The sequence below is a fragment of the Agelaius tricolor genome, unplaced genomic scaffold (assembly GCF_023055355.1).
Source record: "Agelaius tricolor isolate 1412-34295 unplaced genomic scaffold, bAgeTri1.0.p SCAF_36, whole genome shotgun sequence".
In the NCBI taxonomy this organism is placed as follows: domain Eukaryota; kingdom Metazoa; phylum Chordata; class Aves; order Passeriformes; family Icteridae; genus Agelaius; species Agelaius tricolor.
In genome coordinates this window covers 2,934,159-2,957,232 of record NW_027269296.1, presented here as the reverse complement: position 1 = coordinate 2,957,232, position 23,074 = coordinate 2,934,159, and the positions used below count along the sequence as shown (strand labels likewise).

The window sequence follows — 23,074 nt, the reverse complement described above, 5'->3', positions numbered from 1 at the left end:
AGCTTGGTCCTGCCTCGTGTGGGAGTTGCTCCCACCTGAGTTCCTCATGGATTTACCCACTGGAATTTACCAGATCTGTAAGTGCCATCCAGGACAGAGCAGTTCAGGGCTAGCACACATCATCTGGCTTTTGCTTTGTTAATCCTTTTTCTGACCATTCCCATTGTGTTTATTTCTAAGCTCTGGGAGCTGGCGCAGAGTCCTGCTGGTGGTGACGCCACGAACAAAACCAATTTGGAGCTTCATTGCCTGGAGATCAGTGGGGCTGTTTTATCTCCTGCTTTATCACTGATACCATGAGGTCCTTCTGCAGCTCCTCACAGACAGGTTTAGATTTGACTACCCTGAGTAGTTCTGAAACATCAGCAAACTCATTCATCTCCACTGGCGCCAGGGCTGGGGACACCGGGCAGGAACAGCAGCTCCTGTCACCCCCAAGCTCTCTTTGTGGCAGCACTCAACCCCCAGCCATGAAACTGGGGAATTCTTTCTTCAATCTATGCAATTTTATATAATTTCCATCTAATAAAATATATAATCCATTTTATATACAGAGGCAAAGGATCTTTTCTCACAAAGACGATGGAGGTGCTTTCTTCAAATAAAAAGAGGTTTATTAAGAGAATGAGAATGACATTGTAGTGTGGGTGTTGTACATCTATTGCAGCATTAAGAGAAACAACAGCAAGTACAAAATCCTGCAGAACTTCTAGAGTCATCATCATCACAGCCTAGCTTGTCCATGCTACGGTTTGGTGGATCCAAAACTTCATTCCCATTTCTAATGGCAGAAAATCCAAAGATTTTCATCTTTCAAAAGAAAAAAAACCCAACTCAAAACAAACAAACAATCAAACAAAAAAAGGCAAAACAAAAAAAAAACCCCAACTCAATTTGATATAAATAACTTGCACTGGACATTTTAAAACTTTCAGATTTTAATTACACATAAATAAATATATACAGATTTAGAAGAGTTCCGTTTGGCCTGGTTCAAGTTCTGCTCCTTGTGCTTTATTTATTATTATTATTATTATTATTATTATTATTATTACTACTAAATTTAGACACTTGTGTGCTGTTATCTGTGGGTTGTGGAGTTTTGTTTAGTCCTGGGTTTAACTTCACCTGCCTTATCCCCAGCCAGGAGGGCAGCAGTCAGGGGCACTCCCCTCGGTCCTGCCCTGGGACCCATTGGCTGCGTGGTTGTTCCTCCCTCGTGCCGTGACCTTGGGGCTCCTCAGCCCACAGGAAAATCCACAGTGAGTCTCAGTCTGAAGCTGTAAACAAAGCCTGGACCTGCTTTAAATCCACAGCAGTTCTGCCAGCGGTTTTCCTTGGCCTGGTGTCGGGGCTGGGCTCTGGGTGGGGAAATGGGAAGGTTTCCTGTGTGTTTGCCTCAAAACCAGCAGATAAATCCAGGTAGAGCCAGGGCTCCATCCCCCTGCCCTCGGCTGCTCCTGCTCTGGGTCTTGCACTGATGAGGCTTTTGCTCTTTCCTCTCAGTCTTTTCACTTGGAACAAATTCCAGGATTTCACTATGGGTTTTTTATTTTTTAAAAAGCAAAATAAAATCAAATTGCACATGACTTGTCTTCCTGCATCCACGTTACAAAAAAAAAAAAAAAAAAAAAGGCAAAACCCCAAAGCCATCAGCCTGGCTTCTCTCAACCTCACTACGTTCATTAGCACTGCTTTCTTCTTAAATTCTTTAAATCTTCTTTTTTTCCCTGTCTTTTCTTTGTTTGCTTTATGACGTCCAAACTCGGCAGTTCAGAAAACAGTGCTCTGGGTCACCTTTCTTCTCCCTGGAGCCACCTCTGGTGCCCGGGGGAGGCTCCCCGGGGGGAGGCAGCGCTGTTAATTTTGTTATTTCCGATGCTTCGCCTCTTTGTCTGACGCTTTGGAGTCCCCGGCCGTGTGCCCGTTGCCCGTGCTGTTCATGAATATTTTATCCAGCCCCTTCAGGGACTCCACCAGGTAGTTCTGGAAGGCGGTGAGGGCAGCACAGATGGCCGGGCCCCCGAAGCCGTGGGTGATGAGGCTGAAATGGGTCAAACAGCTCTGCACGCCGGGCTCCAGGATCAGCGAGGGGCGGCTGTTCCCCAGCGGAGAGCGATCCTGGGCTATCAGGTCTGCAAACTCCTTGCAAATTTGCCTGAAAGAGAGAGGTTTGGTCACTATAAAGCATGTGGAGAGCTGCAGGAGACACAGTCATGGAATGATAGAACAGTTTGGGTTGGAAGGGACCTGAAAGATCATCCAGTTCCAAACCCCCTGGCATGGACACCAGGCTGCTCAGAGCCTCATCCAACCTAGCATTAAATGCTTTCAGGTGTGGGGCATCCACACCTCCTCTGGGTGTATTTTGGGGTTCTTTTCCTGCTCTCTGCCTCAACAACCACCTCCCCATGATGAGTTTTTGGCTCCAGCCTGGGGAAAGCCCCTGAGTGCAGAACTGGAGCCAGAGCTTTGAAAGGGCACATGCGGCAGTACCAAAATGCTCTCCAGGGCTGGGTTACCCTCTCCCATGCAAGAACAAACCCTCAAATCCGTGCAGGCTGTCCCCTTTCTGGACACCTTCCTTCCCCACAGAAGAGCAAAGTTTGGGGGCTAATGCTGAGCCCATCTCTTCCCCACAGAAGAGCAAAGTTTGGGGGCAAATTCTGCCCTTCCAGGCTGCAGATCCCCAGTGCCCCAGTGGCCCCCTGCCCTCTGTACTCACTTGGTGGCCAGCAGCATGTTTTTCCTGGTGTGCAGCTCCGTGGGGTCGGAGTGCTGCCGGCACAGGTACTCTGCTGCTGCCTTGGCCGGGAACTCGGTTTCGCAGACGTAGCCGAAATCCCGAGCCAGGTGAATGGCTTCACCTGAGAGCAGGACAGAGGGACATCAGCACTGTGCCAGCACCAGCGGGACAGGGAACTGGGAACTGGAAACTGGGAGCTGGGAACTCCTGTAGAGCTTCAGAACTGTTGGGGCTCAGTTCTGGTGAGACCGGGGCCCTTCCCTGTCTCAGTGGCCACCCAAGAGCTCTCCCCACCTTCACCTCTTGCTGCAGAAACACCACTGAGTTTCTCATTCTCATCTGTAAATGAGTCTGTGTGGGCCAGATGAGACAGTGCCAGCACTAAACAGCAGCTGGGTCCTTCCTTTACTACGTTTTATAAGAGCATCAAGACAGTGCTGGCCCTGGAGCAGGCTGAGGAGTGACTCTGGGCATCTGCTGCAAAAGGAAGAATAGCAGAGGTATTTCTTACTTGGGAACATCCCCTGCTGCATCTTTCCCTGCTTCATCCCAAGTTTCCTGCTTGGCCTCTCCAAATTGAGAAGAGATTGAAAGAGAAACTGGAGGGTCACAGCGTGACCTCAGCCCTGGGACTGCTGGACAAGGCAGGGCAGGAGGAAGGGGCAGGAGGAAGGGGCAGGAGGAAGGGGCAGGGGGAAGGGGCAGGGGGAAGGAGCAGGAAGAAGGGGCAGGAGGAAGGAGCAGGAGGAAGGAGCAGGAGGAAGGGGCAGGGGGAAGGAGCAGGAGGAAGGAGCAGGAGGAAGGGGCAGGGGGAAGGGGCAGGAGGAAGGAGCAGGAGGAAGGAGCAGGAGGAAGGGGCAGGAGGAAGGAGCAGGAGGAAGGGGCAGGAGGAAGGGGCAGGAGGAAGGGGCAGGAGGAAGGGACAGGGGGAAGGAGCAGGAGGAAGGGGCAGGGGGAAGGAGCAGGAGGAAGGGGCAGGGGGAAGGAGCAGGAGGAAGGGGCAGGGGGAAGGGGCAGGAGGAAGGGACAGGGGGAAGGAGCAGGAGGAAGGGGCAGGGGGAAGGAGCAGGAGGAAGGGGCAGGAGGAAGGGGCAGGGGGAAGGGGCAGGAGGAAGGGGCAGGGGGAAGGGGGTTACATCCCCCACAGGGCCCTCGGGCTGGACGTGCAGGCAGCGTATCCATCACCCCCTGGAAATGCCCACCCATTGATGGGATTGATCCATCTCCAGGCGTCCCGTGGAAATAATCAGAGCTGATGGCCATTGATCATGCCCAACACCCGAAATCCCGGTCGGGCAGGCAGAGCTAATTTGCCTTGCCCCCCTGCTGCTCACACGTATTAGGCCATCCATCCTAAAGCATTAACCCAGATCCCATCCCAGCCTGCCCAGCTCCCCGAGCTCAGTCTATGGAGCCCTGTTACAGGGAAGTGTCTCTGCTTTCCACACAACAACAGTACTTTCCACTTCATTTCCTCCTCCAGAGAAAGAGCAAATAAGGTAAACCCAAAGACTGCAGAATTGCAGTTATTTCTGTGTTTAAAAAAAAAGAGTCAGGAAGGAATAACTGCTAAAAAACTGATACTGGGATAATAAAAGAGAGCTGAGTGACCTCATGTCAGAGCCAGGGCTGGAGCCAGGATTTATTTCTTTCATGAGTGTGTGAGTGGCTGCACATTTTAATGTTTTTTAGAGGCAGTTTGGATGCTGGATTAGAGGGGTGCCAGGGGGAACAGGACACTTTGGTTTTAGTGTTAAAGACACATTGAGCCAGATCTTGAGGAGGAGAGGCTGCAGGAGAGTGCACAGAGGGCCATGGAGGGCAGGAGGGCAGCAAGAGCCTGGCTGAGGGCAAACCTCCTCCCAAGAGCTTAGGGGTGTTTCTGGAGTGGAAATAGAGCCCTGCGGCTCCCTTGGGTCCAGGCTGGAGGTGCTGTCACAGAGCACTTGCCCAAGAGAGGTCGAGTGCTTGGTGTACGGGGTGAGGACTCCCAAGGGAGCTGTTTCTACCTGGTGCTCCCTGAGTTCTCCAGGAACATCCTCCCCATCTCTATGAATGGCTGTGGGTCAGTGTAAGAAAAAAATATTTCATTAGCACTCAAAACCCCATCCATTGCCTCTTTTAAATAATTAGACTTCAGGAAGGCAGAGGGGAGAAAACAAATTAAACCAAGACGGCAAATGTTCAGGAAAGAGCGTGTTTGGAGCGGAGGGGGACAAACCAGTTTGTGTGTGCTGGGTGGTGGCAGTGCAGCAGCAGCTTCCTCTGGGTGAAGCATCCCCTGGTTCCATCATGCTTACAAGCAGGAGGAAATTATATCCATCAAACACACTCCTATTTACTGTGAGCTGGGAAGCAGGAACCCAAACATCAGCAGCCACTTGAAATCAAACTGTACATTTCTTCCTTCCTTTCTTTCCTTCATTCTTTTCTTTCTTTTCTTTTCATGGAAATCAGCCTTTCATTCAGCACAACCAACTGCCCTGGGTAACAACCTCCGCCTAATGAAGCGGGTCATTTAATTTGCTGGCGACAATGGAGATGATTTTCTATTCAGGATCCGAAGGCAGCTGCCCGCACCGAGCTGAGCAGGGACACAATGGATTCCTGAGCTCAGAGGGAGGCAGAGCTGTCATTCCATTTGTTTGCATCCCCGTGTGTGCTTTTCTCCCAGGATGCAGAGGCAGCATCATCATTTCCATGGTGGAGAGAAGTAGGAGGGGAGGAAGTGACCGAGTTAGGCAGGGGCACCTCACATGTCTGGGCAGGGCTCTGCCTGCCAGGGCAGCACCTTTTCCATAGCTCTGAGGGTGGCTGCTCCACACCTGAGCTCCACCTGCAAAACCTCAGAGCAGTTTGACACCTCCTTGGTGTCTCACTCATTTCCTGGAGCAGGGAAGGACTTGGATGTGGGCATTTCCTTCTTTTACAGGTGACATCACCCAGACCTGAGCTTGGGATGCTGCCCAAGGGTAGCGTGGTTGGAAGCACCTGAGCTGTGCCTTAGGTGGGCACACGGGGCTGCAGAGCGGCTGGGAAATTCTTGGCAGCTTTATTCAGGCTTTTTTTGTGTTTGGTCTCTGTGAGCCAACTATTAAACATAGCTCAAAGAAATGAGGGATGCCCTGAGCTCCAGCCAGGAGGATGCTCACAGTCCTGCTTGGCATCCATGAGGAGCCCTTTTCCATGGGCCACACCTGATCCAACAGAAATGGCTGAGTTTTGGAAAACAGACATGGAAACATAGACTAGAATGGTTTGGCTTGGAAGAGACCTTAAAGATCATGCAGTTCCAACCTCCTACCACAGGCAGGGCAAATGTGCTTGGACATTTTCTGGGACATTTCCTGGTTTCATTTGTGTTCTGCCCACTGCCTTCCCAAGAGTCTGCCCATTTAACAGGACACATTCATGAATCAGTGTGGAGGCTTACACAGGGACATTGCCGTGCTCATTCAGTGGTGACCACTCCATATTTTAAGAGTTCTGGTTTATGGGAAGCTGGAAATTAAGGGGATACAAGTTTTGGCACTCCACCCTCCACAGGAGCAGGGAGGGACCCTTACCTTCCACGAGGGATGTGAGCAGGGTGACGTTGGCAGCTTTGCGCCTTCCTGCAGGTAGATTTAGTCCAATTTTCTCTAATCTTTCCCTTAAACACCGACCTCCATTTTTTGATTTGGCTCTGAGACGAGAAAACAAAGAGGGAAAATAAATTTCCACGTAATTCATATTAAAACAACCATAATCCTAGTTTAAGCTTTGAGGTTTGCGAGGACAGAAGAGAAAGCAGTAAAAATACTATTCCTTGATGTACCACACCCCAGAATTTCTCATCTCTTTATCTGAGGCAAGAGCTGGAACACAGATCCTGGGGCTCTTGGGGCAGCTTACCTGCGGAGGACCCCGCCGAGGAGAGAGGCGTTGAGACACTCGGGGGGTGAGAGCCTCCTCTGCACCTCCCCGACCGTCACCTTGTACTTGGAGGTGGAGCTGAGGAGAGACAGGCGGCCGGGCACGGAGCAGAAAACCTCGTTGGGATTGGTGACCCCTCCAATCAGGCCGTCCTTGTTCATGGACAGCGTGGAGATGGTGGTGCCGTTGGCCTTCGAGGGGATGGGCACTGGAGACAAGGGAGAGGGAGAGAAGAGGAGACCATGGCTGAGAGACCCAGGCTCTCCAGGCAGCTCTCCAGCACCTCCCAGGCAGCAGCACTGCTGCTGGGATGTCTCGTTAGTTCCTTATTTTCCTCAGTGAGAGAAGCGAGGTGGGGTGATGAAAATAAACTAAATAAAGGTTGAAGGAAAGGAAGAAGCCTGGACGCTGCCCTCGCCTGCATTCCCACAGCTCCCAGCCCATCTGTAATTAAAGCCAAGGTTTGGGCTGGTCTCCTGAGGATTGTCCATGGTGTGGATGGCTGGAGCTGTGGCCAGCTGCCCTCCCTGTCCCCTCTGGGTGCTCCATGGGGTGGGTGGGCAGGCAAAACGTGGCTGGTCCCGCTGGCCAGGATGCGAATCCTCTGCAGGGATTGCAGCTGCAGCCCAGCTCTGTGCCAGCACACACTGCATCCCAGCAGGCAGGATCAACCTCCTCCATTCCCTGCCCCAAACCCAGGAGCTGCTGGGCTGGCCCAGAGCTCTGCTTTCATTGTGTGCCCACGGGAACCAGGGGAAAGAGTTCCTTTGCCTTCAGCTCTGGGATTAACCCCACAAATAGCCACAGCCCTAAACTTTCATCATCCCTGGCTTAAAGGAAGCTTGACAAGATCAAACCCAATTAATCCAGCACAAACTTCCCTTTGCTTAATGGGCAAAAGTCAATTAACACAAGGTTAGGCAGGCACTGGTAACTGCAGCATCTTGTTGGGCCTATGGCATGACACCGGGGCAAAGGGGCTCAGTTTTCCCATTTGTCATTCCAAAAGAAACATTCCTAGATGCAATAAAGGTTTGTAAGTTAAAACTGTGGGTGAAACTTGTGCCAAATCTCTTTGGTTTTTATGCTCTGAAACTAATAACCAATTTAACTCAGGGGGAAAAACAAGCAGGTTTTGAAAGAATCCAAAGATCATTTCAGCCCTGGCATTCTTTGTGCTTCCTCAGGAATGACTGTTCCACAGTCAGATGGTCCCTGCAAGTAATGCAGCAGTGACTGCCGTGGTTTATAAAGGAAATACATATGGCCAAAATGAAACAGCAGCCCCAGGATTAAGCAGGGAGGGTTCATGGACTGGACCTATGAGGGGGCGCTTACAATCGGCACATTGAAAATCCAGCTCAACGACTCTCTAGCATGGCAATAAAAATCAGCACATGCTACATAAAAATGACTCATGTTTTAAGACTAAGGGATGAATGGAAAGGAGCTGAAGGACACGGAGTTTCCTCCCAGCACAAAACTTGCACAAAGTCAGGGAGCCAAGGGTGAGATGCACCAGTGCCCTGCTGGAGTTGGCAGCTGTGGTCAGTGTTTGCCATGACTGAGGCTGGTCTAGGGCAGAACAAACACAGGAACTTCCCCTGAGACGTAGGAAACCAGAACTATTTCCAGGAAGGAGCAACTTCAAAGCTTTCTTCCGCAGTCCCAGAACAGGTTAGGTTAGTCTCGAGGGGATCCCTTAAAATCAAAAGTCAGAGCGTGGTTTGCAAATACCCGTGCAGTGCTGCTGAGCTGTGAGGCCCTGCGGGGTCTCATTGATGGGGTTCTGCTGAAGAAGGGGCCACCCCCAAACCAGACTCCCCTGGGGAGCAGGTGTTGCTTGTAGCATGGTGTGAAGAGCTGCATGTAACTGATCCACTCTGTAACCTGGATTATATTTGGGTACATCCGTGCATGCCTGTGATCATGCCATGGCTGCACTCAAGCTGCATGCATGGCCAGGGATCTGCACACACCCGAGGGACAGCAGAGCCATGCAGGGAGAGGGAGAGGGCTCGTGCCTCACCACACATCCATGGGACACAGCATCTGGGGAGGAGGCAAACCCAGCTGGCACCAGGGTGACTTAACACCAGAGCCAGGGTGGGATACAGCTCTGCGCTTGCCAGGCACCCCACAGGCAGTGACAGAGAGGCACAGGTGATGTTGATGTGCAGCATGGAGACACAACACTCGGGAAACACGCACTGGAGCTTTTAGGAATGATGCTACTGTCAGAAACAAAGCCCTGGAAAGCTGTGCCCTGGAGCTGTGAAGGGTAAAGCCCAGCACAGCTGGATCAGCCCAGCTCTGTGCCACAAGCAAGCCAGGCAGGCACCAGCACTGAGCGTGGATTTTGGCATTGCTCTTCTGCCTCGAAGCCTCAGCCAAGGCCACAGCCCTCTGATCTGGGCACGTGCAGGTGTGGGACAGGGTGGCTGTGTCACGTAGAGCTTGTGCCCTCACAGGGGATGTGAGAGAGGCACGGAGCAGGCAGCAGTGCTGGGAGCTGAGCCGGGCCCCGGAGTCCTGCAGCAGTGCTTCATCCATTAGACAGCATTGCCTCGATACAACAAGAATAAACAAAGCCACATTCGCCATTAATCACGAATTATTGTTATTGAGCCTCACCTGCTGCTGTTTGCCTGGTCTGATCTGCAGCTTGTTTGCCCATAAACATGCTGCAGGAGGGAGACAAGCTACCATTAAAGCCTGACAGCTTTGTTTCCTTGGCTTTTGGGGAACCAAAATTGTCTCTTGTCATCTGAGTAAACCAAAAGTCCCCCTCGATCTTCAGTTGCTGCTTTCCCGCTCCCGCAAGCAGCAGGTGATCGGAGCACCTGAGCCAGCCTGCAGACAAGAAGGAAGCATGAGAGCGGTGCGGGCCGGCAGCCCCGCGCCCCAGCGCCGACCCCCGGCGCCTGCCGAGCCCCGAGCTGCTCCCGCAGCCTCTGCCGAGGGCTCATCCCGGCTCCGGCGCAGGGCAGAGACCCCTCGGGGCAGAGCCAGGGTCTGCACGGTGAGGCTGAGGCGCTGAACAGCCCCGATGTGAGCGGGGATTGCAGCGCCCGGGAGAAGGAGCAGCCGGGCACAGCAAGGACCTGAGGGCCGCCCGTGTGGGATGGAAATGTCACACCGTGTCACTGCACTCGTCACCCCCCCTGCGGGATCGGCCATAGGAGACACCCGTTTTTGGCAGAGTAGGACAGCACCTTTCCCACAGTGACCCGGCTCTCCCTCCCTCGCCCCCCTGGCAGGAGCTCGGGCAGGGTCGGGTCCCACTCCTGACCGTGGAAACCCAGAAACACATCCCAGAGGTGCTCGTGCACACAGTGTCACACCAACACACCACAAAGGCTGATGAGGAAGGGTTGGATGCTGCTGCCCAAGCAATCACAGCTCCAGCCCTGCCTGGTGAGCAGGATGGGGCACCCCTGGGTCACCCCAGCCCACCCCAGGAAGCTACAAATGGCTGGGCACAAGTGGGAGTTTGGGTTGATTCAGCCAAAGAAAGGGGAAGAAGGAGACCTTAGACCTTAAATAACTGCTCAAAGCACTCCTGGGGAATGCAAGGTCCTCTTTGTTATCTGTTCTTATTATTTATCAATTATTATTTATTGATGCTTGATTGCTTCACTCTGTCCTCCTCCTTTTCTTAAACTGCCTGGCATTTCTGAGAGGGTTTTTCCCATGGAAGTGTTTTTTATTCAGATTAATCCTGCTATTTCTAAATCAGCAAATTTAGGTGAGCTTGGCTGCAGATTTCAAAAACTGAAGCCCCTGTGAAGGATTTTGACCTGCTCTGGGAATGCTGCAGGTGGGCTGGACACAGGTAAGCACTGGCACAGGTCAAAGGGGTCAGATCTGAAAGGGAAAACAGATTTTGGAATAAGGTTATGCTGGCAGACCTCAAAGGGCTTCACACATTGCTGATCCTCAGCCCAGTGCTGGTACAGCTCCAGCCACCAAAGCCATGAACTCACTCCTGACTCAAGCCAGCTCCTTAGTGCAGCTGGGGAAAATTGAGGCACAGAGCAAGTTAAATGATTTACCAGAGCTCAGGTACGTGGGCATGATGTGTGTGTGTGCAATTCCATGTGGGAATGCTTTTGTAAGCAATCCAGGTTCAGCTGCTGCCCAAGTGTTGGGAGTGCTGTGCTGCAGGCTGGTTACCTACAGCCTCTGTTTTTATAGCCCTGGATTTTCTGTAGGAAGCTGTGAAATCGAGCTGTTTGTCACCACATCATCTTGGCTCCTGGTGCTGTGGTGATTTGGAGAAGGGCAGCATGGCAACAGCAGAATCTTGCTGAGTGTGGGGAGGGAAATGATCCTCATTTCTTCTGTACACCTCACAGGAAGCTTTTCCATCAGACTCAGCCTCTCACTGCAGCCTTGAACCTCACAGGGCAGGTGCCACTTGCAATCTGTTCTATTCCAGGTGTGTGTGAGCAGCCCTGGAGAGACACAAACTCCCAGTGAGTCGCTTGCCTCTGTGCTTGGAGTGGGTACCCATGACTTCATCTTCCCTGTGAACCTCAAGGTTTGTGATCTCCCATCAGAGGAGCCTTTTGTGTTGAGTCAGTTTTGGTTTGTCTTTAAAACATACCCTGGTGTAACTGTCAGATGATGAACCCCCAGAACTTCATTTGCTGTGGCTCAAAAAACTCTGATGTAGAGAGTGATTTCAAACAAGTCCTGGTGACCAAAAACAACAAAGGTTTCATCCCTTGACTTCCCTGAGCTGGAGGACACCCTGCCTGCCTGGGGTTATCTCTTTGTATCTGCCACAGCCAGAATGAAATTGTGTTATGACACAGGACAAGTCACTATCCCTGTTTGGGCTTGACTGTCCCCAGCAACAAATTGCAGATAATGATATAATAATGTCTACCTGGGAGGGATGTTATGACACCCAATTAAAACTTTCCAAGTAATCTCTGGTGGGAGATTTCTCCAGGTGAGAAGTCCTTGGGTGCTGAATGCACCAGCAGGAGTTGGTCCAGCCCCTGAGCATGGGATGTGATGATGCCCCTTGGAGCAGACAGGCAAAGGAAAGGCAATTCCATGAACAACAAAAGTCCCACACCTCCAGGGTGCTGCAGCCCATGGGATGGGATGGCACAGCTTTGTCTCCCTGAGGGTTTTCGGGAGACAGCTGGGAGAAAGATAAAAGCTCGGCTGAATGGATTGCTCAGCTATGAATCCAGAGAATGGAATAAGGAGCCTCACTCCTTCAAAGTGTCCCAAAAGAAAGCACAAAGTTTCTGCCGCTTCTGGCCTGCAGAGGTAGGTCCTTTGGCTTTTAAGTTTAAGAGGTAAAAAGAAGGAGCAAAACAAACCCATTCTTCAAAGGCTTTCACCTAGAAAACCTTGGAGAATTTCCTGCTTTTGCCCAGTGAAATCCAGCACGCAGCCCTGCGCCTCCTCTTCCTCATCCTCCCTCTTCTGCACGGTCCGGGCTGAGGATGCTCCGTCATTCCTTCTCCTTCCTCATATTTGTTCACCGAAGTCTGTGGGTGAAATTACCATTGTGATTCCTGGAAATGGGCACTTTGAAATGTAAATGTTCGGTGGAAAAGGTGCAGCTGCAGCCCGGCTCGGTCTTCGGTGCGCGGAGCTGCGGGAGCCGGTGTCCGTGCTGACAGCAAAACATCGATTTCTGGGTTTAAGGGAAAAGAAACTTTCCTACAAAAAGAGAAAAATACGAAGTACAGAGTCGTTTCCATAGGAGAAATGCGCTGCTCGCTTGCAAAATTATCTGTTAGCAGGAAAAATTGTGGTACTTGGGAACTGAGTTGCTTTTCGTGGTGTTATTTGTTCTGTTCCATTTCCAGCTGGAGCTCTGGGTGCTGTAAGGGGAAAAACAGGTCCAGAGGGAACATGCAAATCGCTGCCCGTCTTACAAGTCTGTTTTCTTCTCTCTCCAGATACACTGCAGGTAAATTCTCTTCCTCGGTAAGGCGGAATCCCTGAATATCGGAGCTTTTATTGCGACATCCCTTTAAAAGTGGGAGTGTGCTACTGTTGAGGTTGCATTTTAAAGAGCTAGCAGTGAATCGCCTTAGGAGACAACCTGGGACAAAGCAATCGCTCATCTTCAGGCACAGCAGCTCTGTCTCCAGCCCCCCACCAAAGCCTCTGAGCCCCCCGTCCCTTTCCAGGGAGTCTCGGCTGCCTCGGGCATCGCTGCGGGGCAGAGCTGAGCCGTGCCCCGCACACCTGCACCCTCCGAACCTGCCGCAGGTGCCGAGGTTTTGGTTCCGTGGCTCTGCAGGTGCAGCGGTGACAGCCCCGGTTTGTTCCCTGGCCGGGGGTGCCGCTGCTCGGACCCGCTCCGGGTCCCGGCTATGGATGTCTGTGTGCAGCCCCCGAGGAAAACGCTGCAGAGAGGGGAGGGATTGCTGCTGTCTTCCGGGAAGAGCTGTCAGCGAGCTCATCTAACCTTCGTTTGAATGTCTCTGATGTAAATTATAAGATGGAGATACATATATAAAAAAATATCTGGATGTGGGTGTGAGCCAGGGCAGCTGCTCCTGCCGTCCCTTTAAAAGCCCTTTTTCAGGGAGGAGGTGCTGCAGAGTTCAGCTGCACCAATTTCCTGGTGTTTCAGCAGAGAGGTATTTATTGATGGTCCAGGGAAGGAGGTCAGAGCCATCAGCTGTATTTCAAACGCACACTCTGTAATTATCCTCTCTTCCCAGAGGGGATTATACAGGTATTCTCTTTATCTCGAATGCACAACCTGAACCAAGTCCCCCTGTCAAAGAGCCTCTCTAGGAACCACCATCATCGGCCTTTTCAAATGGAAGGATGGAAAGAATCTTGGTTTTATCTGTGGCTTTTCGAGATCGCTGAGCTCTGATAGGGAAATGAATCTCGGACCATCAGAGGAGAGCAGGGATACAGCCTCAATCTATTCCCATGAGAAAGCTGATCAGGAGAGGTCCCATGCCTATGCAAAACTCCCATATTTAACATTTTGTTTCCCATGCAAATCCATTCATCAGGTTGGGAAAGAAATATGAAGTTGCCATGTGATATTAATTCCATTTTTCATTCTGTACCTCTGTTTGACCCAGTGAAGTCCCAACCATGAGTCACTGCAGGTGTCTCCTGGGGAGCTTTGGGATGGATCTACAGAGCAGGAAGGTTCAGACTCCCCCAAATCCATGGGTACAATGGCTTGGTTAAGAATGGTCCCTGCTGAGTACATCATGCTTAGATAGGAATGGCCAGCTGATATAATATTAAAATTTACTCAGCCCCCTGAGCTTCTGCAGGACTTGGGAAGGGGACTAGAAAGTGCTTTGCAATTGATAATTTCAGCTAAGGCATTTTCTGCTTCACCATTTAGGAATGACTTGACCTCAAATATGCTGCTGTTCAGAATAGTTTGTCAGTTTTTTGGGAACTGCTCACAATGAATTTGTGGTGAGCTCCCACATGTTTCCTTTCTATGCTTCATTTCATGGAGTGCATTCTATTCTGCTGTCTGGGGAACCCTGATGTCACAGTCTGAGCAGTAACTGCACAAACACTTCACTGGAAGGCACCAAACATCAATGATTAAAATGTCCCCCTAAACAGTAAAACTCAGGTGTCTGAACCTTTAAAGGGAATGAATGAAAATTATTTGGGTTCTGCTTTTGAGTGACAAAGTGTTTGGAGATATTTCCTGCACTGCTGGTTGGAAACCGCCCCGATGCAGTGACTTCATTGGAGAAGTCAGTTTAATCTGGTAATTCACATTATTTCCTTCCCCCTTGATTCTAAATTACTTTTTCTGAATCTGCAGCTATGCCCTTCTATATCTACATTAGAAAATTAACCATTTCAATTTCAGTTCAATTACTGAATAATTATTTAAAATTCAGTGAAATTCTGCCCGTTTAGAATTCATGTTTCACAGCACAAACCAAGCAGGTTTAGAAACGGGAGGTTGGAGAGCCAGAGGATTTAAGCCACACTGCTCCATGCTGACACCAAGGGAAGTTCCCCATCCATTGTCACCCCTGGCTGTGCTGCAGCAAGTGCTCCCAGCCCCACACACTCCATAACTCTGCCTGCAGCATCAACCACCCCAAATTCACTCCTTTAGCAGCACAAACACTTTGGCACCCAGTCTATGAGCTCTTTATGTGTTTAAACAGTTTAATCCATTTCACAACAACATGCAGGGCAGCTTTTCCCTGTATTCCCTATAGATGCACCTGAATTTGTGTGGTTGGGATCTCCATCATCTAAAAGAGGAGAGCAAAGCTGTGACATCGCGGGGAGCGATCACTGATCCCGTGGAAGCCATTGCCATGTTCCTGTCAATTTGTTAAATCTATTCAGGTTGTTGAAGGGCAAAAGACCATCCAGCAAAGATTAGAACTGAATAATAACAGAACAAATTCTTCCCTTCGTACTGAGCTCGCTGCCAGCCCGCTGAGCTGGCGGGGTTTCAGTCTGGGTCTGACCACAGCAACGTGAATCTCTCGGTTCAGCGGCTCCTCGGAGCTGCCCTTGGCCAGGGATTGCTCTGGGGACAGGCACTGCTCACCCACTGTCACAGCAAAAAAGGCTTTTCCTTTTCCTAGCTCGGATGCCCTGGGTTGCTGGCACCAGTGTATTGCTGCGACAAACCCTCTGATGATGGTTTTTCAATGGCCACCCCATCTCTTGCTAACTGGGATCCTGTGCTGGAAACCTCCCAAAGCACCCTCGGTCAGATCCTCTGCTCGAACCTCTCCAGCCCTGGGATGGTGGCTCTGCTTTCTCCCACACCTGTGGCCACTTTGGGGCTCCCAGGGAGCCCTGGGGACACCACTTGCTCCCTGGGACCTGTCTGACCAGTCCGGAGGGAACAGGCCTGACCCAATCCCTCTCTCCCTGGCGCCTCAGCACTCTGGTGACTGATGCCAGATAAATGCCTGAGATAGAGGGTGGGGAGACTCAGCCCGGCTGGAATCCCAAGCACGCACCGCAGACACTGCCATGGATTTTTAAGCCACGCAGGTGAACCTGCTCCCAGCTCCCCTTGTCCTGCTCCAAGCCCCAAGCTCCTGCCATGCTGTGTTTTGGGGTTGTTTAATTGCAATGGGCACCTTGGGCTCTTTTCTAGCAATTCCCTCTCGCTCCCATTCTCTGCCCTTTCTCCCCAAACCACAACCAAAGGGAAGGCAATACCCAGGCACAGCAGAGCTGGGCTGGGGATAGGCCAGGGAGACGAGAGCTGAGCACGCAGAAGCTCCAAGCATCACATCCAGATTTGCTAATTAGTTCCTCCATTAAGAATTAAAATAAACAAACAAATGGAAGGACAGCAAGAGTGAGTAATTCCCTGGATCACACAGGAAAGGGTGGGATGGTTTAGTGGTTAGAGTGCTAGTCTAGGACTTCAGAGAACCTCATTTAGGCTCTTCAAATAATTAAGAGAGATTGCAAACATTTTTTTTTCTGAGATCATCTATCTTGGAATATTATTAAACTGGGAGGAATAGTTTGTGTTTGCCTCTGCTCTGCTGCAGGTTTAGTGTGACCCTGGTCTGGAGTGACATTGATGGGTCCCTATGGGTCTTGCCTGTGCCTGTGCTGCCCTGGGTGTGTGTCCTGATGGACCCCAGTGAGGCAGGAACCTGTGCTGTCACACAAATTAAGATCTTGGCACCACTTCCTTTGCAGGGACAAAAACCACTGGTGTAACCTGGCCAAGGCTGTCCTGCTGCCAGTCCACCTGTGGATGAAATAGCCCCTGTGGGAGCCAGGGTAGTGATGTGACAGTGGCCACCAAACTGCAAAGATACCTAACAGCCCCCAAAATGAAGGGGAAGGTGCTCCAGAGCAAGCCCAACACGTCTGTGCTGCTCTCTCGGTGCTGTCCATGGAGAAGCCTCACCTGAGGTTCTCCTCCCAGAGCAGAGGTGCTGCTGCTTTGGCTCAAGCCACATGCCAAAAAGCAACCCAAGCTGGCTTTCCTGAACCTACCCTTTAAGAGTTGCTCTTTATTTCAAACAAAGAAAAAAATTCATTTAGAAACATCTAATTAAACAGTAAGTCATGACAAGGTACATGAAACTTGGAGATAACACATGCCTGGGAGGCAGTGGGGAGGTTGAGACAAAGCCCAGCGCCTTCACCAGTACCCGCGTGTGTTATCTCACATGAACACACACCTGGGCTTATCCTGGTGCAATTATAGGACATTAAAAATATAATTTTAATGGAGGAATGGTGATCTGGATGCAGTTCAGAGTAAAAACTTTCTTTCAAGTTTCTCTGTTTGATTAGTAGGTGTTCCTGCCGCGCACCGTGAGCGCGCGAGGCAGAAGCGGCAGGCTCGGGAGGTGTGACTGTGTTTTGAGGAACGCTGCTCTATCTCCCTGTGTGTGCGAGGGCTTGTCGAAACTTTAAAGCATTCATGAGCACCACTAAGGCAGCAAAACTTCCAGTCAAGACCCGGCTTGTCCCGGGTGAGCCCCTTTTCCTACTCAGGCAAACTACCGCCGCAGATGGAGCTGCAGAGAGCTGGGAGGGCTCCCCAGCGAGCCCAGCACCCTGCAGCTGACTGGAAGCCAAGTTCCTCCACCCACGGCCCTGGACAGTCCTATAAAAGCTGTGTCTTCACAGCCCCAGGTGTTTTACAGGATGACCTCATTTATTACCTTGCTCGTCACAGGAAATGATGTTTATCTAATCTACCATTCTTTCAGGGTTTTTTTTTTCCCCCTGCCACATCTGGCTTCTTACATTTCTTACAGCTCAGTTCCTCCTTGCACCAAAACAAAGGAGAAATGGCACTGCTGCCGTCATGCCAGTGCCTCAATCCCACCAGTCTGAGAAGAAGCTGAGAAGCTTCAAAACCTGGAGCTCGCGTGCGGTGGCGAGTGGATCTAAGGATCTCGGTCCTTAATCTCCCTCCTCTGCTGCATTCCTTAGTAGTGACAGCTACTTCTTGCAATATTCCTGACTGTGGGCTCTGAGGCACAGCTTTCCATCTGCCTGTCCAGTATCCAGCCAAACAGGTCCACATTCCTGAGCAGAAACGCTAGCACTGCCCCTCGGAGCGGCTCGAAAGCCTCGGATGGAAACTGGAACAAGTCACAAACATGAGGGAAGGCAGCAGCAGCCAGGACCAGATCCACAGAAATGAGGGACAGTGGCAGCACCAGATCCACAAAAACAAGGGACAGTGGCAGCACCAGATCCACAAACACAAGGGGCAGTGGCAGGAGCAGGTCCCACTGCCCCAGCACGGAGCTGGGGACGCGCGCTGTGCGTGCCTGGGTGCCAGCGTGAGCCCACGCTGGTCACACCCTGCTCTGTCTCTACTCCAGGTTGTAAAATGCCACAGCCAAAACTCGTGCCCGCGAGCGGGTGCACCAGCCCCTGTGGCTCACCCTGCTCCCTCTGCCACAGGGCCCCAGCTCTCTCCTGTCCACCTCCAGCAGGACCCAGGGCTGCTCCCGCACCCCAGCGTGTCCCCAGGTGCCAGGGAAAGAGATTCGTATTTTTCTTTGTAATAAAAAGGCTCTCCCAGAAGCTTTCTGCTGATCCCAAAAGGATGTGAAAGCAATAAAACCCCTCCTTATTTTACAACCAAGCTGCAGGATTTTTTGCTACTGAGCACAACGACCTAAATGCTTGATTTCATAACCAGAAGGTCGCACCCTGCACCAGGAGCTCGGGACTTGCTGAATCCCCAGTTTTATGTCTGGGGGGGTCTCACAGCCAGACCTTGGCAGCTGACCTGGGCATCTAAACATCAGGGCAGCAGGTGAGTGGAGCAGAAAATTCCTGAGCTGCTGTAGACTAAAGCAGCCAGAGCCCCAACTAAACTTTTTCAGAGCTAATTTTAATGTTTCTAAATCTAATATTTCCTGGTCTTATATAAATGCTTGGAAGGGAAAGTAATACTAATACTAATACTACTAATAATAATTATAATAACTCAACCACAAACAAAACAACAACAAAAGAAAGGCAAAGGAAACAATTTCTGAAATACTGCTGGGAAAAAAGGAGAATGAACAAATAGGGGTACAAGATATTCATCAATGCTCTGCTGCCCTATCCAAGATTTTATCCATTTATTCCCAAACGAAATCTATCACCCCATTTGTCACGACATCACGGGGGAAAAACTCATCGTCTGTTTTTCAGAGCTATCACATCTCTCCCTGCTCCAAGTGAAATCCCAGCTCACACACCGCACCCCACAACCGAACCGGACCCTTCACCCGGGATTTCTCGGCGCCCTTCATCACCCGGCGCCTCCAGCCCTAGGGATCACCACGGCGATAACGAACCAGAACCAGTCCCGAGGGCAGCGGTGGAAAGGGGTATTTGAACGCCTGTTCCCAGCCTGGATCTGCCTCCCTGGGCTGCACCCGCTGCCGGGACCCGGCTGCCCCCGCAGCGATGCGGGATGGGGGTCCCGGGGCGGTCCCCGAGCCCTTTCTGGGGTGAATCCCCGCTTTTCCTCTCCACTGGTTTCATTCGGGGTTACCTGCACCCAAGGAGCCGGAGCGCTGCGGGCTGGGGAAAACACTCGGAGGGGATAGGGTGGCAATGCACCGTATTTCCGACATGCCCACAAAATCCCTGGAATTATATTAACGGCTGGAAGTTTAGTTGAGAAGGAAAAGGAGGGAAAACAGACACGCTGTCAGTGATGCTCCCACACAGCGCTCCGAGGCTCCGGGGGCAGCATCTTCCCCTCGCCGGGCTGGGGGACATCGGCAGTGACCCCCGTTCAGCGGGGATGGCCCCGAAATCCCGGGATACGGGAGGGGAGAGGCTGCGGGGACAGCGCGGGGCTGCGGGCTCTTCCCGCCCGTTCCGGGCTCTTTCTGACCGGGGACGAAATGCGACTCCAAGGACGGGAGTTAAAAGGGAGGTTTGGGGATCTGGGGCAGGTGATTAATATTTTGTTGAACCAGGACTATAGTATCAGGGCAACTAATTAGGCGGGATAAATCTGTTTCCACACGCAAAGATTTCTATCAGGTTTCTGTCCGACGGCCATTCCGTCAGGAATTCCAGGATTAATCGGCGTTTGGGATCTCGGTGCGATTTAGGACAAAACTGCGCTTTTTAAGTTTAACCTCGCTCCCTTCAGATTGGGGCTTCTCGAGCCCTGCTGCCCAGCCGCTCCCTCCGGCTCTTTCTGCCCGGGACCCGCCGGGAGCTGCCTCACATGGCTTTAATTTAATTTTATTTTTCCTGGGGTGTCATTCACCCGCGGGGGCCCGGGCTCGGCTCTTGCCACGCTGGGCTCCAGAACACAGCTCAAAGCTGCCAGAGCCACATTTTATACATTCTAAAAAATTAAATAAAGCCGAATGTAAAGGAATTTATTCCCCGGGCCGTGTGGAGGGCAGAGGCGTTTGATCCAGAATCCCCGGCTGCGGCTTCCATAATTCCTCCGATTTCTTTAGAGCTGAACTCGCCCGTTTGGGAGCTTCCAGGGGCAGGGAAAGAGGAGCGCGGCCATCGGCTCCGGATGCCGTTCTCCCGATCCCTGACAGCGGCGCGGGTGACGGAGCGGGGCCGGGACAGAGCCCCCGGTGCTGCGGCCGCTCCCGGGAGCCCCGGTGGCTCCGTCCCGCCGCTTCCAGCGGGGCTGCCCAGCTCCCCCCGCAAACACGCTCGTGGCTTTGGATTTATCGATTTCCCCAGCAAACTCGGAGCTGCGCTCTCCAAACACAGCAATAATAATAGAGAAAATTAAAATAATAATAAAGAGGGCAAAAACAGGGACGGAAAAGAGATATTAATATTTTTTAAAAATATTAAAATTCCCAGACAAGAACGGGCGTGGAAGAAAAAGTGTCCGTGAGCACAGGGGCTGCGGTCGAGCTTTTTGCACCATTTCTGCCTTTAGCCAGAGATATTTTAATTTTATTTTTCCTTTCTTTTTTCTTTTTTTAAATTTTTCTTTCCAAGACTAGGGAACTAGAGAATTTCCAAGGGCAAAAACCAGGCACTAAACAACGACAAATCCTTCCGATAGAAGACAAAAAATTCTAAGTAAATGCGCTTTTGGAAAAAGGAGGGGAAAAACCTCACTGAACCACTATAACTCTAAGCGAACTTCCAGACTAACATTCCCACTCCGGGATATTTCCCGAGCGTTCCGGGGCGCTCCTGCCCTGCCCAAGCCACGGAGGTAAGGTCGGTGCCGGCTCACGCACCCCTCAGCTTCTTGCGACCATTCCTCACTCCCGAATGTTTAATGAAACGCCTCTCCAGCATTCTGATTAAAGCTCAATTAATGCGGGTCATTAATGTCCCGCTGGCAGCCGCGTGTTCCTAGAATGGCCTTTTCTAGGGAAAGGAGATGCGGCGCACCGGGAGCGCCGCTCCCCCCGGAACGACCGGCGGCAGCTGGGGAAGAACCGCACGAACGGGAGGTTTTTCATGCAGTTACCGGGGATCGGCTACGGCCCGGACCAGCACCGGGACTGCGGGGCTGCAGCACCCACCGGCCCACGTTACCGAGCTGTCCCCGTGGCTGCGGTTCCGTTCTGGTTAAACGCATCCTCCCCATGCACAAAATTCTGTAAAAAATCGCGGGGAGAAGCCAAGAGCAGCGCTGGAATATTCCATAGTAGAGATCGCCCCGAGAACCAAACCGGACGCTCCCGAGCCCCTCTCATCGCTCTCACAACGGCCCGGCGGAAAATTTAATACAGAAATATTTTAGGGAGTTGAGCTGTTTTACCCACCGGTTCCTTGGGGTGTGGGGGACTGGTCAGGGTGCGGGGCAGAAGCGGACGCGGGAGATCTCGGGGGTCGAGCGGGACCTCTGCCCGCAGCCCCGATCCCCGCGCCGGTCCCGGAGGAAAAGGCATCGCCTCCCCTCTGGTCCCGGAGCGAAGCCCCGGTTCTGGAGCGGCAGAGGCGGGGGGGTCTCCGCAGAACCGGGTTTTGCCGAGATGGGGCTGCGGGACAGGCAGCACCGGCCCCAGAGCCGCGCCACTTCTCGTCTCCGTTAAACGCGTCCTTGCCCTCGGTACCGGTCCCGCCGAACGGGCCCGATCCGCCGCGGTGTGAAGCGGTTCGCGGCCCGCGCTGCCTCCCCCGCCGCCGGGCGCGGGGATCCGACCGGGGACGGCGGGACCGGGAGCACCGGGAGCTGCCGCCGAGCGCCGCCGGGGCATCCCCGGGCTTTCCACGCAAACCGTACGCGGCCGCCGGCGGGGTGGGCCCCGGGGCTCCCCGACAGCAGCGTCCGCCCGTCCGGGCCCTTCGGTACCGGGAAGGAGCGGCCGCGGTACCGCCCGAGGGAGAGCAGTGGGCCGGGGGCGGGTGGGCGCGCTGGCCCGCCGGGACCCGCCGCTTTCGTTTCAGTCTCGCCGGGGACAGCAGCGAGCCCTTCCCGACGGGCGGGAGCAGCCCCGCGGGAGGGCGGACGCGGGGGGACCCGAGGGCAGGAGCGGGGCCCGGTCCGGTGCCGCTTTCCGCTGAGCCGCCGCGCTTTTCTTACCTTTCTTGATCACGGACTGATCGAGCAGGTTCATCCCGCCGTCGTCCACGGCCTGAAAGCACCGAGGGAAGGAAGAGCCGTCAGCCGGCCCCGGGCACCGGCTGCCGGCGGCGCGGGGACGGCCCTATCCCCCCGCTGCCCCCGGCCAGAGGGAATTCTGAGGACACGACCGAGCCCCAATAATGGGAATCCCCGGCCCGGTGTTTCTGTTTGCCCGGGGGTACGGACGCCGTGGGGCCCGACTCGTCCCGGCCTGGAATCCTCGGTCGCACAGGCAGAGGGATCTGGCCCCGTCCCCGGACAACCAACCCACCCCGGGCACCCTCCCGGTGCTCCCGCCGTCCCCCCGTACCTGGATGTCCTCGAGGCCGTGGTGGCCGAGGCCGTGGAGGCCCAGCGGGCCGTCGGCGAGGCCGTGGCCGCCGTCGGGCAGCCCGTGGAGCAGGCGGGGCACGGCGGGGTACTCGCGGCGAGGGTCGAGCCCCAGGGCTCGGTGGGTCTGCGAGAGCAGCCCCGGCTCGTCCTGCCGGCCGCGCTGCGGGGGCCAGGCCGGCTGCTGGTGCTGGTGCAGAGGGCTGAGCGCCGCGTACGGGTCCGCCAGGTGAGGGTAAGCGGGCTCCTGGCCCTGCGGGTAGGGCAACGGCGGCTGCGGGTACGGCGGGGGGAAGTAGGGCGGCTGGAAGTCGGCGGCGGGCGTGTGGCAGAGCGGCGGCGCCGAGCCATAGGGCGCCTGGTTGAGCGAGGGCAGCTGCGGCAGGCGGGCCCCGGCCGGCGCCCCGGGCAGCCCCTCGGCTCGGTCCTGCGGCGGCAAAACAGCGGCGGTGAGGCGGGCACGGACCCCCGGCCCCAGTCCCCGACCTCCCGTCCCGTCCCGTCCCGTCCCTCCCCACGCGTGCTCGTCCCGCACTCACCATGCCCGGGTAGCTGTGCACAAGCAT

General features: G+C 53.3%; 1 protein-coding gene across 1 annotated transcript; it reads right to left on the bottom strand.

Moving 5' to 3' along the window:
* Window positions 1–1,869: 1,869 nt before the first annotated feature.
* On the bottom strand, window positions 1,870–23,074 carry TFAP2E (transcription factor AP-2 epsilon). The gene is made up of 7 exons (XM_071453076.1): window positions 23,048–23,074; window positions 22,489–22,935; window positions 22,137–22,188; window positions 6,641–6,869; window positions 6,313–6,431; window positions 2,726–2,867; window positions 1,870–2,158 (listed from the first exon to the last, which is right to left on the bottom strand). The coding sequence occupies exons 1-7, from the start codon at window positions 23,072–23,074 to the stop codon at window positions 1,870–1,872; spliced, it is 1,305 nt and encodes a 434-aa protein (XP_071309177.1).

Bases quoted from the DNA above. Each gene is read 5' to 3' on its own strand.
- TFAP2E (XM_071453076.1), bottom strand. From the start codon at position 23,074: ATGCTTGTGCACAGCTACCCGGGCATG. The intron at 22,936-23,047 runs GTGAGTGCGGGA...TTGCCGCCGCAG, and splicing joins TGCACAGCTACCCGGGCATG to GACCGAGCCGAGGGGCTGCC. The intron at 6,432-6,640 runs GTAAGCTGCCCC...TTCTCGTCTCAG, and splicing joins CTCGGCGGGGTCCTCCGCAG to AGCCAAATCAAAAAATGGAG.